The sequence below is a fragment of the Nycticebus coucang genome, chromosome X, assembly GCF_027406575.1.
Source record: "Nycticebus coucang isolate mNycCou1 chromosome X, mNycCou1.pri, whole genome shotgun sequence".
In the NCBI taxonomy this organism is placed as follows: Eukaryota; Metazoa; Chordata; class Mammalia; order Primates; family Lorisidae; genus Nycticebus; species Nycticebus coucang.
Genome location: NC_069804.1, coordinates 63,209,900 through 63,228,395, shown reverse-complemented (window position 1 = coordinate 63,228,395; position 18,496 = coordinate 63,209,900). Strand labels below are relative to the sequence as shown.

The following is an 18,496-nucleotide window of genomic DNA, read 5'->3' as shown; positions in this document are numbered from 1 at the left end:
CCCACTGAAGAGACATAGATTGGCTGACTGGATTAAAAAACACAAGCCATCCATTTGCTGTCTGTAAGAAACACACCTGGCTTCAAAAGACAAATTAAAGCTCCGAGTCAAGGGATGGAAGACAATTTTTCAGGCAAATAGAATTCAGAAGAAAAGAAGAGTTGCAATCTTATTTTCAGATACATGTGGATTTAAAGCAACTAAAGTCAGAAAAACAAAGATGGTCACTGTATATTGGTCAACGGAAAAATACAACAAGAAGACGTTTCAATTCTAAATATTTATGCACCCAATTTAAATGCTCCCAGATTCTTGAAACAGACCTTACTCAGTCAGAGCAATATGATATCTGATAATACCATAATAACAAGGGACTTTAACACTCTTCTTACAGAGCTAGACAGATCCTCTAAACAGAAATTAAACAAAGATATAAGAGATTTAAATGAGACCCTAGAACAACTGTGCTTCATAGACGCATATAGAACACTCCACCCCAAAGATAAAGAATATACATTCTTCTCATCACCCCATGGAACATTCTCCAAAATTGATCATATCCTGGGACACAAAACAAATATCAATAGAATCAAAAGATTTAAAATTTTACCTTGTGTCTTCTCAGACCATAAGGCACTAAAGGTGGAACTCAACTCTAACAAAAACGCTCGACCCCACACAAAGGCATGGAAATTAAACAATCTTCTGTTGAATAACAGATGGGTGCAGGAAGAAATAAAACAGGAAATCATTAACTTCCTTGAGCATAACAACAATGAAGACACAAGCTACCAAAACCTGTGGGATACTGCAAAAGCAGTTTTGAGAGGAAAATTCATTGCTTTGGATGCCTACATTCGAAAAACAGAAAGAGAGCACATCAACAATCTCACAAGAGATCTCATGGAATTGGAAAACGAAGAACAATCTAAGCCTAAACTCAGTAGAAGAAAAGAAATATCCAAAATCAAATCAGAGATCAATGAAATTGAAAAAAAATAATCATTCAGTAAATTAATGAAACAAGGAGATGTTTTTTTAAAAAAATAAATAAAATAGATAAACCACTGGCCAGGCTAGCGAGAAATAGAAAAGTAAAATCTCTAGTAAACTCAATCAGAAATGATAAAGGGGAAATAACAACTGATCCCACAGAGATACAAGAGATCATCTCTGAATACTACCAGAAACTCTATGCCCAGAAATTTGACAATGTGAAGGAAATGGATCAACATTTGGAATCACACCCTCTCCCTAGACTCAGCCACGAAGAAATAGAGCTCCTGAACAGACCAATTTGAAGCACTGAGATCAAAGAAACAAAAAAAATCTTCCAACCAAATAATGCCCTGGTCCAGATGGCTTCACTCCAGAATTCTATCAAACCTTCAAGGAAGAGCTTATTCCTGTATTGTAAAAATTATTCCAAAAAATTGAGGAAGAAGGAATCTTCCCCAACACATTCTATGAAGCAAACATCAACCTGATACCAAAACCAGGAAAAGACCCAAACAAAAAGGAGAATTTCAGACCAATCTCACTCATGAATATAGATGCAAAAATTCTCAACAAAATCCTAGCCAATAGATTACAGCTTATCATCAAAAAAGTCATTCATCATGATCAAGTAGGCTTCATTCCAGGGATGCAAGGCTGGTTTAACATATGCAAGTCCATAAACGTTATTCACCATATTAACAGAGGCAAAAATAAAGATCACATGATCCTCTCAATAGATGCAGAAAAAGCATTTGATAAAATCCAGCATCCTTTTCTAATTAGAACACTGAAGAGTATAGGCATAGGTGGCACATTTCTAAAACTGATTGAAGCTATCTATGACAAACACACAGCCAATATTTTACTGAATGGAGTAAAACTGAAAGCTTTTCCTCTTAGAACTGGAACCAGACAAGGTTATCCTCTGTCACCTTTACTATTCAACATAGTGCTGGAAGTTCTAGCCAATACAATTAGGCAAGACAAGGAAATAAAGGGAATCCAAATGGGAGCAGAGGAGGTCAAACTCTCCCTCTTTGCCGACGACATGATGTTATACTTAGAGTACCCCAAAGACCCAACCACAAGACTCCTAGAAGTCATCAAAAAATACAGTAATGTTTCAGGACATAAAATCAATGTCCACAAATCGGTAGCCTTTGTATACACCACTAACAGTCAAGATGAGAAGCTAATTAAGGACACAACTCCCTTCACCATAGTTTCAAAGAAAATGAAATACCTGGGAATATATCTAACGAAGGAGGTGAAGGACCTCTATAAAGAAAACTACGAACTCCTCAGAAAGGAAATAGCAGAGGATATTAACAAATGGAAGAACATACCATGCTCATGGACAGGAAGAATCAACATTGTTAATGTGTGTATACTTCCCAAAGCAATCTACCTATTCAATGCCATTCCTATCAAAATACCAACATCGTACTTTCAAGATTTGGAAAAAATGATTCTGCGTTTTGTATGAAACCGGAAAAAACCCCGTATAGCTAAGGCAGTTCTTAGTAACAAAAATAAAGCTGAGGGCATCAACATACCAGATTTTAGTCTGTACTAGAAAGCCATAGTGATCAAGACAGCATGGTACTGGCACAAAAACAGAGACATGGACACTTGGAATCATACTGAAAACCAAGAAATGAAACTAACATCTTACAACCACCTAATCTTCGATAAACCAAACAAGAACATACCTTGGGGGAAAGACTCCCTATTCAATAAATGGTGTTGGGAGAACTGGATGTCTACATGTAAAAGCCTGAAACTGGACCCACACCTTTTCCCACTCACAAAAATTGATTCAAGATGGATAAAGGACTTAAATTTAAGGCATGAAACAATAAAAATCCTCAGAGAAAGCATAGGAGAAACACTGGAAAATATTGGCCGGTGGAAAGTCTTCATGAAGAAGACTGCCATGGCAATTGCAACAACAACAAAAATAAACAAATGGGACTTCATTAAACTGAAAAGCTTCTATATGTCTAAGGAGACAACAACCAAAGCAAAGAGACAACCTACACAATGGGAAAGGATATTTGCATATTTTCAATCACACAAAAGCTTGATAACTAGGATCTATAGAGAACTCAAATTAATCCACATGAAAAAAGTCAACAATCCCATATATCAATGGGCAAGAGACATGAATAGAACTTTCTCTAAAGATGACAGACGAATGGCTAACAAACACTTGAAAAAATGTTCATCATCTCTATATATTAGAGAAATGCAAATCAAAACAACCCTGAGATATCATCTAACCCCAGTGAGAATGGCCCACATCTCAAAATCTCAAAACTGCAGATGCTGGCATGGATGTGGAGAGAAGGGAACACTTTTACACTGCTAGTGGGACTGCAAACTAGAACAACCTTTCTGGAAGGAAGTATGGAGAAACCTCAAAGCACTCAAGCTAGACCTCCCATTTGATCCTGCAATCCCATTACGGGGCATCTACCCAGAAGGAAAAAAAAATCCTTTTATCATAAGGACACTTGTACTAGACTGTTTATTGCAGCTCAATTTACAATCGCCAAAATGTGTAAACAGCCTAAATGCCCACCAACCCAGGAATGGATTAACAAGTTGTGGTATATGTATACCATGGAATACTATTCAGCCATTAAAAAAAATGGAGACTTTACATCCTTCGTATTAATGTGGATGGAAGTGGAAGACATTATTCTTAGTACAGCATCACAAGAATGGAGAAGCATGAATCCTATGTACTCAATTTTGATATGAGGACAATTAATGACAATTAAGGTTATGGTGGGGAAGCAGAAAGTGGGATGGAGGGAGGGGGTGGGGCCTCGGTGTGTGTCACACTTTATGGGTGCAAGACATAATTGCAAGAGGGACTTTACCTAACAATTGCAATCAGTGTAACCTGGCTTATTGTACCGTGAATGAATCCCCAACAATAAAAAAAAAAGGAGAAAAAAAAATGAAATCTCTTTCCCACTTATGAATGTCTTTTTTAATGAGAAGCTGTAATCTATTGGCTAGAATTTTGTTGAGAATTTTTTCATCTATACTCATTAGTGAAATTTGTCTGAAGTTTTCCTTCTTAGTTGGGTGTTTTCCTGGTTTTGATATCAGGTTAATGTTTGCTTCATTGAATGTATTGGGGAGGACTCCTTCCTCCTCAAATTTTTCTGCAGTATGGGAATAAGCTCTTCTTCGAAGTTTTAATAGAATTCTAGTTTGAAGCCATCCAGACCAGGACATTTTTTTTGTTGTTGGCGGATTTTTTTAGTGTTTCTTTTATCTCAGTGTTTGAAATAGGTATTTTCAGCATATCTATTTCTTCTTGGGTAAGTCTAGGAAGAGGGAGTGATTCCAAATATTTATCCATTTCCTTCACTTGTGAAATTTCTGAGCATAGATTTTCTTGTAGTATTCAGAGATAATCTCTCATATCTCTGTGTCATCTGTTATTATTTCCCCTTTATTGTTTCTGATTGAGAGTACTAGAGATTTGACTTTTCTGTGTCTAGTTAATGTGGCCAAAATTTTATCTATTTTATTTTTTTTCTAAACAATAACTTTTGTTTCATTGCTTTTCTGAATAATTCTTTTGTTTTCAATTTCATTAATCTCTGATTTAATTTTGGATATTTCTTTTCTACTGCTCGGTTTAGAGTTAAATTGTTCTTCCTTTTTCAATTCCTTAAGATGGTTTTGGATGTAGGCATCTAAACTGATCAATTTTCCTCTCAGGACTGCTTTTGCTGTATTCTACAGTTTGATCAAAAATGTTAATTATTTCCTAATTTATGTGTTCCTTCACCTACTGTTATTCCACAGAAGGTTGTTTTACTTCCATGACTTTGTGTGGAGTTTAATGTTTTTGTTGGAGTTGAGTTTCACCTTATTACCTTGTGATCTGAGAAGATACGATGTAAAATTTCAATTCTTTTGATTCTGTTGAGGTTTGTTTTGTATCCTAGGATATAATAAATTTTGGAGAATGTTCTATGGGCTGATGAGAAGGATGTATATTCTTTACTGTCGGGATGAAGTGACCTATATGTCTATTAAGCACAGTTGTTCTAGGGTCACATTTATGTCCCTTGTATCTTTGTTTAGTTTCTGTTCAGAGGATCTGTCCAACTCTGTAAGAGGAGTGTTAAAGTCCCCTGTAATTATGGTATTACAGTATATCATATTGCTCAGACTAATTAAGGTCTGTTTCAAGAATCTGGGAGCACTTTAAAGACCTAGAAAAATTAGTACTTTGTTTCATATGGAAAAAGAAAAAACACGAATAGACAAGCCATTACACAGAAATAAAAACAAATTGGGAGGAATCATGCTTCCAGACTTCAGATTATAGTATAAATCTATAGTGATCAAAACAGCATGGTACTGGCACAAAAATAGAGAGGTAGATGGATGGAACAAAATTAAAGACCAAGACGTGAACCCAGACACTTATTGTCATTTGACTTTTGATAAGCCTATTAAAAATATAAATTCAGGGAAAGATTCCTTATTCAATAAATGGTGCTGGGTGTAAAAGACTAAAACTGTACCCACACCTTTCTCCTCTAACAAAAATTGGCTCTCAGTGGTTAAAGGACTTAAACTTAAGACATGAAACTATAAAAACTCTTAGAGAGAGTACAGGGGAAACACTTGAAAACAATTATCCTGGGAGAATACTTTATGAGGAGGACACCCCAGGCAATTAAAGCAACATCAAAAATACATTACTGGGATCTGATCAAATTAAAAAGCTTCTGTACTGCCAAGAACACACTAAGTAAAGCAAACGGACAGCCTCTAGAATGGGAGAGGACTTTTGCAAGTTATACTACCAACAAAGGTCTAATACCCAGAATCCACAGAGAACTTAAACTTATTACTAAGAAAAAAAAAAAAAAAAACAAGTGATCCCATTTCATTGTGGGTAAGAGACATGAACAGAAGCTTCTCTGAAGAACACAGGAGCATGGTCTACAGAGACATGAAAAAATGCTCATCATCTTTAATTATCACAGAAATGCAAACCAAAACCACTCTGAGATACCATCTAACTCCAGTAAGAGTAGCCCACATCACAAAATGCCCAAACCAGAGATGTTGGCATGGATGTAGAGAGAAGGGAACATTTCTGCACTGCTGGTGGGAATGCAAGCTAGTATGTTCCTTTTGGAAGGAAGTTTGGAGAACATTCAGGGATCTAAACGTAGACCTGCCATTTAATCCTACAATTCTTCTAGGTGTATATCCAAAGGACAAGAAATCATTTGACAATAAAGATATTTGCACCAGATTGTTCATTGCAAGTGAACAATCTTGCAAAATCTTTTCTTTTGTATTATCTTTGGACAAGTTCATGACAATGTGTCTTGGAGAAGCTCTATTTGAGTTGAGGTGACTTGTCATCTGATATCCCTCTGAAAGGAATGTGTCAGAATCTTTGGTGATATTTGGGAAATTTTCTTTTATAATATTGTCTAGTATGGCATCCATTCCTCAGGGGCATTCTTCTTCCTCTTCTGGAATACCTATAACTCATATGTTTGAATGAAGTCCCATAATTCTGTCAGTGCATGTTCTGCTTTCTCTTTTTGTCCTGACTCTAACTATCTGAGTTAGCTCAAGAGCTTTGCCTTCTACCTCTGAAATTCTTTCTTCTCTATGTTCTAATCCAGTATTTATACTTTCTACTGCATCTTTAAGTTCCCCAGTTGACTGCTTCAATTCCTTCAGCTCTGCTGTATCCTTTCTGTATTCTTCATATCATTCATCACTTATTCAATTTTGTTTTTAGATTTCCTTTTGGTTATTTTCTACTTTCTCAGCAATTTCCTTCATTATTTTTATTATCCATATTTTCAATTCCCATTCTATCATTTCTAACATTTCATTATAGGTGGAATTCTCTGCAGTAGCTACTCATGGTGCTTTGTGTGTGTGGGGTCTGGTCTGGTTTTCCATGTTGCCAGGAATTTTCTGCTGTTTCTTCCTTGTGAGTGTTTTCTTTTTGTCTCTTTCCTTGATCTACTTTTTCCTTTCACTTCCTCTGGCTCTTTAAGTTGCCATGCCTCTGACATAAGGTATTGATGTATTCTTTTTGTACAGGACTAAAAGCATGTAACAATTGAAGAATAAGAAGAAATAAAAGACAAAAAAAAAAGAAAAAATTGAGAGGAAAGTGGGTGAGTAAAGGGAAGATTGACAAAAAGAAGAGAAGCACAGAAAGAGAGAGACAGTAGTAATAGAGGTGTACAGTAGGGTACTTTGCCCCACACCTAAAAATCCTCAACCTCTGGGGGTGCTGGGTTCGGTGGTTCCCTTGATGTCTGCAGCTCTTTGCCAGCCTATGCAGACACAGTAACCCACCTCCACCAAATAGAGAGGAAAAACAAAAATACTATAAATTAAACAAAAACAAACAAAAAACCTTACAGAATAAAATGGGGGTGGAAAACAAATAACAGGAACAGAAAAACTAGCAAAAATGAAGTTATTATTAAAGAAGCCAACAATGAAAAATTATATTTACATAAAAAAATGAAGATAAAAAGAAAAAGAAAAATCTGGGGGTGGGAATTGAAAGAAAAAAGAGGAAGAAAAGAACAACAGCAACAACAACAGTAAAAAACCACATATATATGTTTTGTTTTTGCTTGCTGAATATTGCCTGGGCAATAGGTGGTCTGGGGTATGAGATGCTAATCACAATGCTGATACAGTTGAATAAGATGGAGGCTGGAGGCCTCTGCTGACTTCTTTACTCTCAAACCCTGCAGTGTTGAAAGCCTGAATCTCTCTTCAGCTCATTTAATAGACACAGTTCAACTTTTCCAAACCATGACCCTTGGCTAAGCAGAGGGTTTCCCAGGAAAGCATGTGTTGCTGGGAACTCTCCCAAAGTGGCTTCATGCTTATCAGGCACACAAAAACAGTGCTCACTGCAAGGCAGCTCTCCCACTGTGGAACAATGAAATCTCAACTTTTTCCAGGTATCTCAGTTCCAGCGTCTGTTTGATGTTCAAAGTCACTTGCTCATTCACCCGCAGGGGTCCTCAAACTACAGCCCATGGGCCACATGAGGCGGTGTGATTGTATTTGTTCCCATTTTGTTTTTTTACTTCAAAATAAGATATGTGCAGTGTGCATAGAAATTTGTTCATAGTTTTTTTTTTTTTTTTTTTAACTATAGTCCAGCCCTCCAACGGTCTTAGGGACGGTGAACTGGCCCACTGTTTAAAAAGTTTGAGGACCCCTGACCTAAGGTCTCCCAGCACTGGCCTCGCTCTGGGACCCTGAGTGCTAAGCCTGCAGGGCAGCTCTCCTTTAATGGCTGTACATGGCCTGTAGCCAAACAATGAAAGCTCTGTTATGGCCCAGTGGCTCAGTCCTAGACTCTGGGCACCACTCAAAGTCACTTGTTCTCTAGCCTACGGTCTCCCAAGGTTAACTCAACCAAATGCCCAAGTCCAAAAAAGAAAACAATACAACCCACAGGAAAGGCCTTCCCTGTCTGCAAACTTGCTGCTGCAGCCACCATGGCCTCAGACCAAAAGCAACCATTTGCCACCTCTCCACTGCTTTCACCCTCCTCCTGAGGTCTAGAAGTCTCCCACTGCCTCTTTGTGTCCCCATAGTGATGTTTCTGGGAAAAGCCCACAAGCCAGAGGGCCTAGAGTCTTCTGTCCTCAATCTCACTGCCCAGTTTCAAAGAAGTTGTTTCTTGGCAGCCATCTTGTTCCACCCCCACAGGGGTTTTCTTAAGGTCCTTATGAGGCTAATTAATTCATGTAAAGCATTTGACAAGGGATATGGTGCATAGTAAGCACTCAATCCACTATGACGTTTATTTTTTTAGATCAGGCACTATGCTAAATGATTTCTATGCATGATGTTACTGAATAGTTACAACAACCTGGGAAGTAATCTGTGGAAGCTGATTGTTAGAGCTCATAAGCACAACACTGTCCTGTTGGTCATACTCCATAGTCCCTGTCACTTGTGCTACAGCTACTTCTGGGTTTTATTACCCTTCTTTTATAGTTGAAAAGACCACTGGTCAGAGAGGTGCTTTTGCTCAAGGTGCCCTTGATCTGTATGGATGGTCTGATTCCACAGCCCAAATGAGCTTATTGTGTTACTGCATAGAGAGAGAGAGAAAAAAAATAAAGAAAGAGAGAGAGAGAAGAACCAGATCTAGGGGTGGGGTGGCAAGGCAAGAAGGGAACTACTTTGGGTTTTATCTCTAGAAAGGACCTGACATACCTTCCAGTCCAATGCAGGGTGAGGCCACAGAAGGCGGGTGGGTGGAGCTGAACCAGAAGTGAAGGGATAAATGCCAGGTCCTAACCCACAGCACTCACCCATGCTTCGTTCGTTCTCAGTGCAGGGCAACAGGTAAGAGCTGATTTCAGCCTTGCTCTTTCTCTGGTCTTCCTGCTCACCTCTAGGCTGAGCATACTGATTGTCTAGCCTCACTGGATCTCATTTTCTTTTTCTTTGTCTGTTTCTTAGGATCCATTTCTTTGTCATTATCGTTTTTTGTTTATTTTTTCCCCTATGTCTCTTCCTGTCTTCTCTTGTTTTTCTACTTTCTTCTAGCTCTTTTTCCCTTGTTTTCCATCTTTTGTTAGTTTTCAAGATCACTCACTTCACATCTCACTCTCTTACACTCTCATTTTCTCTTATTTTTCTTTTCTCTGTGTTCTCACTATATCTTTTTCTCTAAATTTCTCCATCCTCTTTCTTCGGCTCTGTATCTTTGAGTCTCTGTGTTTCTGTCTGTTTCTTCCTCTCCTTATCTGCTTTCCTATCAAAAAAGATGCCTTAATATTTCTTTCTTCAATTATCTATTCCTCTTTCCCTTTGACTCCCTCTCCTTGCTGGCTGACAGCAGTATTCAATGGTTCAGAGCCTTGGAGGCCAGAGCTAGGAAGGAAAACTTGGGGGATGAGAGAGTGGTGAGAATGATGAATTGGGTAAGGAGAGATTTTAAGGAATTGATAGATACATAATTAGAAGTAATAAGGGAAGAAAGTGAAATGGGATTGTTGTGTCAGTAAGCAGAAAGTCAGAAGAGTTATTGTCTCACCCTAATTTACTGCAAGGCTCTAGGCAAATCATTCACCCTCTGAATAAAATTCTTAACCTATGATTCCTATCACCCTTTATGGTTTTGATTTTGTGGTCTTCTAATTTTTTTTGTTTCTATGAATTTATTGCTCTCTGACTAAAGTTATGTAAAATTCTATATGATTCTTCAGTGGTAAGAAAAGGGTGCTAGAATGGGAAGTAAGATCTGATGTTTCCAACACCTAAAGAGAACTGACCACTTCCCCTTCAGACTTAAGTAGTCTTTCCAAGCAGGCCACAAAAGGAGGGGGGGAAGGAATGATGCAATTAGTTTCTGTCTCTCTGTTGGGGTAGAGTTGTGACTGGCTCTTTTGACCTCTGGGAGTATAGATTAGATGCTGACATGAGAAGATTTTAAAGTTTCAGGAGAAAACCTTCGAGTAATGATCTGTAACTTGGCTGATATTTCACCATCTCTTTGGTTGAAAGTATTGTTTTAAGAAGATCCCTGCCAAGCCTTATCACACAGTGGGTGCATATGTTGTTACGTATTGGAATGAATGAATGAATGAATGTTCAACAGTACATGAAATTCCACTTCAGTTCCTTTGGTAAAGGCCTTTGGTCACAAAAGGCAATCTCCGGGGAAGGGGCCTATGTTAGTGAGTCAGGTCATCAGTCAAGAAAATATGTAGTAATATTTGAATCATGGATCCATAGTGGTTAAGTTAGTAGCCTCTGGAACCAGATTTCCTAGGTACAAACACTGTTTCTCCTACTTACTCACTCTATGACCTGAACAGGTCACTTAATCTTTTAGGGTCTCAGTTTCCTCATCAAAGAGGATTAAGAAAGTCAGTGAATGTGAAACATTTACAACTGGGCCTGGCACAGTAAGGGCTCTGTGAGTGACCATCAGAATCAGATGGTATCTATGAAATTATCTTGCCCAACATCTGTGGAGAAGCTAGGGTCCAAAGAAGAGAAGTATAGAGCCCAAGTTCACATAGTAAACTGTGACGTGATTAGTCTCTAGCTCTCCAAACCTGGCCTTGTATGCATGAGTTGTACCTTCACTTTTCTTATATAGAAAATGGAGAAAAGAATAATAATAGCTAACACTTTTTCTAACACTTTTTTAGTGTTCATTCCAGAATAAGTATGCTTCTAAACATAGTAGAACATCCATAGTTGCGCACCTGCCTACATTGGCCACCTCCTTAAGTTGACCTAATTTTTATAGATCATGCATGCACCACATGTACTAAGGCTCATATCTTTATGTTGACTACCTCCATAAGTTGACAAGTTTGTTACAGTTCCTTGGGTGGTTACCTTACAAATCTACTGTACTTTGTATGGATTATTTTATAGAATCTTCACAGCATTCTATGAAGCATATCATCCTTAAATATATAAAGTATAGAGCAGGGAAGTGACTTTTCTAAAGTCCCAACTCTAATTAATGATGAAGCCAGGATTCAAATTCAAGTAGTCTGGCCCCAGAGCCTATGCTCCCAATGCCCTAAATTGCCTAGAATCCTTCATTGTACTTAGCCCAATTTTATGGTAGGTAGTGAGATGGAATGGAAACAAAGCACAAAGGAACTAGGCTACAAGGTCATCCATCATAATGATGGCCATGAAGAATGAAGCAGAGTAAATTATAGGAAAGAAGTATCAGAAGAGAAGTGGGGACTGGATCTTGAAAGAACTTGAGAATTTAATAAATCCCAGGAATGGTCTGTATTTTCCCAGAACCCTGAGCTTATCGTGGCCAAAAGCCCTTTAAAGATGATGAGCATATTGAACTTACTTTGTTTTTATACATGAGGAATAGACCTTCATACATCATCTCAAGACCTCCAATCTTGAGGGCTTTCCTTCCCACTTAATACTCCAATGGTGTCATTATTGTTGTTAGTGTTGATGTTGGGGAAAGGAGTTTGCAGGTGCCTGGCCATCTGCCTTGACTGCCTGTCCCTGGGCCATCCACCTCTCCTTACCACCAATAGCCAGGGCCAGCCCCAGCCAGATGCTCAGATGTGATTTCAGGAAGGAGCTTCTCTTCTCTCCCACACCCTTGTTTTAGCTTGGGGAGTAGTCAGATCCCAACAGCGATAAGCTCTGGGAGCTTTATCTATGGTCTTCAGGCCTAGCCTTGAGTGCTTTAACCTGTACAGACAGGCAAGGGAAGAGAAACTCCTATCTTCAGATATGAGGTAGGCACTGGAATCCAATTCATTTTCTACATGTGAGGTAGACATAATTACCTCACATTTTACTGCTAGTGAAAGCCAAGACCCAGACAGGGGAAGTGACTTGTCTAAGAGTGTTCAATAAGGGAGTTTGGGGAGCTGAAAATTAAAGAAGAAATTTAAGAATTTCTTCAAGAAAAGTCAATATTTATTGAACACTTACTATGTTGCCAGGCGCCATCCTAAAGGCTTAACATGAATTATTTCATTTAGTCCTTAAAACAACAATCTTCACTACTTTTCCAGTTTCATGGCCTACATGAATTATTTCATTTAGTCCTTTCAACAACAATCCTTATTCCTTTTCCAATTTCATGGCCTTCAACCCAGACAGCTATAACAGCTTGTGAGAGTAGGAGAAGGATACTCTGGGATGGAAAAAGGTGAAGAGAGTACTCTGTGAATTAGAGGGAGGGTGCTTTCCCAGGAAGAGAGGGAAGTGAAGGAGGTTGCCGTGTGAGGACAGGTCCATGAGCTCATCCTGTTTGCCTTTCCTTCACAATATAAGGCTTTAGGTATGAGAGTGCTGTTAGATTCTACTCAGTAGTTTTCTTGGTAGTGCCAGGGCCTTAGTCCTCTAATGTTCTCCCATATCTCTCTTATTGTACTGTCCCTTACCTTGTCTAATCCTCTGACTCTGGCTTTTCAATTTTCCATTTTTCTTTCAATCTGTTTCTTCCTCTTTCTCTCTCTAGCTGTCCTTCTGTAGGTGTCTCTCAGCCTTCCCTCTTCACAACTCTCATCTCCCCTTGTAGTCATCTCACTGTCTCCATCTTTTGATCTTGTCATTTTCTCTACTCTCTTCTTTCTGTCCATTAGTCTCTCATTCATCTTCTTCAATAGGGTCGTGCTCCTTTCCCCCAAAATCTTTTGTTTGTTCCTTAACCCTTCTCAATCTCTGGCAGCATTTTTCCTCTCATCTTTGTGTCTAACTGACTCTCTGCCCTTGTTGGAGTCTCTCTTCTTCACTTCTCAGTTTTGTGAATCATTGTACATTCCTCTAGTCTCCTTCATCTCTCTCCTCATGTCCCTTCTGTGTCCCTCTGTCTGTATCTACCTATACCCCTATGTGAAGCCCTCCCCTAATTTTCTCTTTTTCTCATCTAAGTCTTTTTCTTTATCCTCCTGTATTTGCTATCATCCTCTTAACCTATCTTTCCAAATCAGTACTCCTCTCCATGTCTGTTCTCATCTCTATTTTGTCCCCTTTACCTTTAGCTTTGATCTATTTCTCCCCCCTCTCCCCACTTTGTGTTCTTTTAACTCTGCCACTACTACCACATTTTTTCTCTATTTTCCTCCTTTATCATTTCTAAATTTCATTTTCTTCAATTTCCCTACTTGTCTTTCTCCCATTTAAGACCCTGTTCATTCATTAATTTACTCATAAATTCAGCAAGTATTTATTACACACATAATGTGCCATTGGTTTCTTTTTTTCTTATCTTCTTTCTGTTCCATTTCTCTCCTATGTCTTGGTCTCTGCATTTTTCACTAACCCATAGACTACATATTTGTGCCTTTTTTTCTAACTCCCTTGGGATTTGCTTATACCTCCTCCTTTGTCTGAGCATATCCAAAAGCCAGATGAAAATTCAAATATAGCAAAATACTAGCTAAGTGTCACATTGCTTGTATGACCTAAGGTCTGTTCTTTCTTCCTGTTCTCTAGATCTCTTGGTACCTGTAGCCTGAAGCTCCTTCTCTCTCACTGGATGAGCTTGCTGAGGAAAATCTCTGGGCAAAGTCTCACTTGACTAAGGCCAATACTCATAGAAAAACTCTTGGCCTTAAGTGTTGATCAAAGGGCTAATAGATTATCAACGCTCATCCTGCCATACACGAGTGCATTTCAGTGATCCTCACCACCATAGAGGGGGTCAGTGGCATAGTCTGAGTCAGAAGGTAGGCTTTCTAACCTCCAGTTAGAAGTCTTTCATTCAACCCTTTTTCTAGTGGTGAGGTTATTATTTCTTCCTCTCTGATGCCCCATTAATACATTTTAACTTTGCAAAGGAAGTTCTTTTCCTGGAAGGCCACTAAGTACATCTCTAAGGAGGGCAGAAAAATTTGAGTGGGAAACTAAAGGCAAAATATAAAACATAGGAATGAACCTTGGCTTTTAGATGAACCCTGATGATGAAATGTCGTATCTTCCATATCTTCTGCAGTACTTTGGGCTGAAGATGATGGCAGCGGCCATGTTGCTACAGTACTGTCCAGTGCTTCCCCGGGGCCCCACAGGCCTCATAGGCAAAGTTGTGAAGACTTATCCATTTCCTCTTGGCATTGGACATTGTCCTATTTTGGCTACCCAAGGACCAATCTGTTCTCAAATCCATCTTAAGGCAACAAAGGCTGGAGGAGGTAAGAAGAGGCTGCTGGAAAAAAAAAAGAGAATTTCTAGGTCCTGTGGACAAGGTTCCAAGTCATACTGGGCATCATTGACTAATAATTAGGAGGGTTCATATGAAAAGTGTTGAAGCAGGATGAACTGGCCCAAAAATATATGCGGGATTTATCTTCTACCAGGTTCTCTAGAGAATATCACTCCCATGCTCCCATACACTATACTTCAGCCATGCTGACACTACTTATAATTACCTGAATTGATTTGATTTTATCAAAATTCTGTGCCTTTTATCCTGTCGCTCTCCCATATCCTTTACCAGAGTAGCTCATACTTCTCATTTAACATTAATGTTGGGCATCATATCTTCTGTGAAGCCTTCCTAGACTTCCCAATTCCAGCCTGTCCAATTCCAATTCCAGAGGTCATGTCCCCTCCCTCTTCTGGACTTACTTGGCCCCTCCCATCTCAGCACTGTTCACAATGTGTCTTCAGCAAGTGCCATTCTCATCAGCTTAGAAGCTCCCCTAGCATAGACACCAGACTCATCCATGTGTATCTCTATGTCTGTACCATAGCCTGAGACAGGGCTTTAAGATACAGTAAATCTCAGCAATTATTATTGAACTGAACTTATGGTTAAAAAGGCAACCCAATTACTCTCTTATCTTTGCATAGACTCTCTATCTTGGACCAAGAGCCACTGTCCCTTCATGCTGTCAGAACTTCAGGATGGGAAGAGCAAGATTGTACAGAAGGCAGCCCCAGAAGTCCAAGAGGATGTGAGATCTTTCAAGTCAGGTTGGAATAAAATTCCACTTTATGTGCCCACTGTTCCTAATGCTTGAATCCATGTCATCAAAATCTTAAACTAGGCTAATCTAAGGGCAGCTAGTGCACATCCTGTGATGAGAAGTCAAGTCTTTTACAAGGAAGCCACAACAGGCAATAGATTAAACTATATGATAAATCACACCCTTCCAATACACACACATGCACAGACTCCTGTAACTTTCAGATATCAGTCTAAGATAAGTCCTGTAGAATTCTCTCTCCATGCTTTCAGGTGGTAAACATAGTTGAACAGGTTCTGTTTCCATGTTTAAGCAAGAAGTCTCTATGAAAATCCGGATTTGCATGAAACAACGTGTTAGGGGTAGGTGCATCCTCTAGAAGGATGTGGAACCTCAACTGATGCAGACTACGAGATGGTCACACTTGAGATATGGCCCCACTAATGACACTGTTCATAGGCCCTTTGGGGATATCATTAATGACCAGAATTTTGAAATGATCTTTAGAAAATAAGAGTCAGCTTCACTGCCCTACATCTCTTTCCCAAGTGCAGGACCCAGGGTGGCTGCCCTGGTTACCTCACTCAAGGGAAAATCTTAGTGGAGAAACATGTGATTCACTTTCTGAAAGATTTTCTGACATTATAGGAGTCTCCACTCAGGGAGGAGAACAGGATCCCACTTTGCAACAGAATTGCCTCTCTGCAGAAGGCTTACCTACTTTATAAACTTGAATTTTCATATATTTAATTGAACTTAAAGAGGATAACACATGCTTTCTTCCTCTTCCCCTTCATGGCCAACAAATTCCACACTCCCTCTCAGATCTGTCTATCAACGTGGCCTCAATCAACCTGAGGAATCCATTCTCCAGTCCCCAAGAGCGAGAGCAAATATCAGGGACGGTCACACACCTGATTCAGAACAACATGCTTGGTAAGTTTACTGAGGTGGAAATAAAGGGGATCAGAATAGAAAAAGATATATGAAATGACTTCTGACATAGTAGAGGAAAGGGCATGGAAGGACTTTGAAACAAAAAGGAATCTCAGTTTAAAGTTTAACACGAGCAGTTGCTTGATCTGTGTGCTTTGGAAAATAAGTCACTTCCCTTTAGTGAGATTTTACTATCTATTTCAAAAGGTTACCATGTGGAGAAAACGAAATTAAATTTATAGAAATATTTCTAGCTTGTTATGAGGCCTCATTAAATATCAGGCTTACTCACATTATTTATTCTCCACACTTTCCTCACAAACTCTCACTCTTCATAGAAAGCATTTTCTCCTCTCTTGCATGTGTTTATATTCATTTTCGAAATGGAATGCTGTATTTTTCTTTTTTTATTAAGTCATATACACATAGATCATGAATACATTTATGTATATGTGGGGTACAATGGTTATTCTTTTATACAATCTGACGTGGTTACATCAAACCAATCAACATAGATTTCACCTCATTTACTTGATTGTGTTAAGACATTTATGTTCTACACTTGACAGATTTGACTTGCACCCTTGCAATATGCTCCATAGGTGTGGTCCCACCTTTTACTCTCCCTCTCTCAAACATCCCCTCTCCCCTCCCTTCCCACTCCATTTCTCCCCTTCATCCTGCACTATGGTTGTGTTCTATCTGGAGAACACTGGAGAATGTACCACTTTGGAATATAAACACTTGCTCCTGGGGACTGGAGAATGGATTCCTCAGGCTGATTGAGGCCACATTCTATCTTTCATAAGAATGTGTGAGTAAATACTAGTTGGTTTCATAGAAGTACTGAGTACATTGGATACTTTTCCCTCCATTCTTGAGATACTTTAATCAGGAGAATATGTTCCAGGTCCCTCCATGTAAACATAAAAGAAGTAAAGTCTCCATCTTTTTGAAGGCTGCACAGTATTCCATGGTATACATATACCACAGTTTGTTAATCCATTCATGGGTCAATGGGCATTTGGGCTTCTTCCATGACTTGGCTATTACAAATTGAGCTGCATTGAATAATCTGGTGCAAATATCTTTTTTGCAAAGTGATTTGTGGTCTTTTAGATATACTCCTAGTAGAGGAATTGCAGGATCCAATGGCAGGTCAATTTTTAAATCCCTGAGTGTTCTCCAAACTTCTTTCCAAAAGGAACATATTAGTTTGCATTCCCACCAGCAGTGGAGAAGTGTTCCCTTTTCTCCACATCCATGCCAACATCTGTAGTTCATGGAATGCTGTATTTTTCTAACATAAAAGGAATATGATTCATTATAAAATATTTTAAAACAGATACAGGAAAGTATAAAGACAGAGATTTAAGTCATTCTGAGCTTTACCATTCAACCCCCTCCCCCTCCCCCACACACACTCCACTCCTTTTACCGCACACGTTTTTATTAGAAATGTGATGTTATTATACCTGGGGTGTGTTATACTGTGTAGTTCAATTAACAATATGCTATGGGGGGCCGCAGGCTTTCTCCCTGACACTCGCCAGCATGCATGAGCCCTTGCCCCCGCCACGGGCTCTGGCGCTCCCCTGGTGCCCCTGGTGCCTGGCCCCGGCACCACGTGGGAGGAGAGGAGGGCGCGCTGCCCGGCTGTGGGTGAAAAGTGGTGCAGCCTCAGTGGGCGGGTGGTGCCTGGGCAGGGGCATGAAGGATGTGGAGTTGGGGGTCCAGGGTGCTGCTGAACTCGGCAGCTGCCAGGGGCGACGGCCTGCTGTTGCTGGGCACCAGCTTGGCTGCGCTTGGCGGCGGTGCGGCCTGAGGGAGATCCACCCGGGCAAGCAGGGTCCAGGATGAGCCTGCTGGGGAAGCCGCTCTCGTACACCAGGAGCCAGAGCTGCCGGTGCAACGTTAAGTACTGGCGGGTGCAGATCTATCTGTACAACATGCTGGAGAGACCCTGTGGCTGGGCGTTCATCTACCACGAGTTCGTGTTATTCAATAAAACAGTAATACATGTACTTCTATGAAGAGACTTGCAGATAAAAATAAGATTTCTGGTCAACTGAATTCAAGAT

General features: G+C 39.6%; 2 protein-coding genes across 3 annotated transcripts in view; one reads left to right on the top strand and one right to left on the bottom strand.

Annotated features, from left to right (window-relative positions):
* The window catches only part of LOC128577641 (endogenous retrovirus group K member 13-1 Env polyprotein-like), a 107,077-nt gene that overhangs the window by 66,096 nt on the left and 22,485 nt on the right, over positions 1–18,496 (bottom strand). The gene's annotated exons all lie outside the window — the stretch shown is intronic.
* Positions 9,281–18,496, top strand: part of ALAS2 (5'-aminolevulinate synthase 2) — a 43,580-nt gene continuing 34,364 nt past the window's right edge. Inside the window, exons 1-4 of one of the 2 annotated variants that reach the window (XM_053579904.1) lie at positions 9,281–9,402; positions 14,507–14,702; positions 15,364–15,486; positions 16,305–16,415. In XM_053579904.1, coding sequence (XP_053435879.1) covers positions 14,522–14,702; positions 15,364–15,486; positions 16,305–16,415 — 415 coding nt within the window. In that variant the 5' untranslated portion in view covers positions 9,281–9,402; positions 14,507–14,521. Of the gene's footprint in view, positions 9,403–12,278; positions 12,300–14,506; positions 14,703–15,363; positions 15,487–16,304; positions 16,416–18,496 lie in introns of those variants that run through there. The other variant, XM_053579905.1, reaches the window with a different exon arrangement.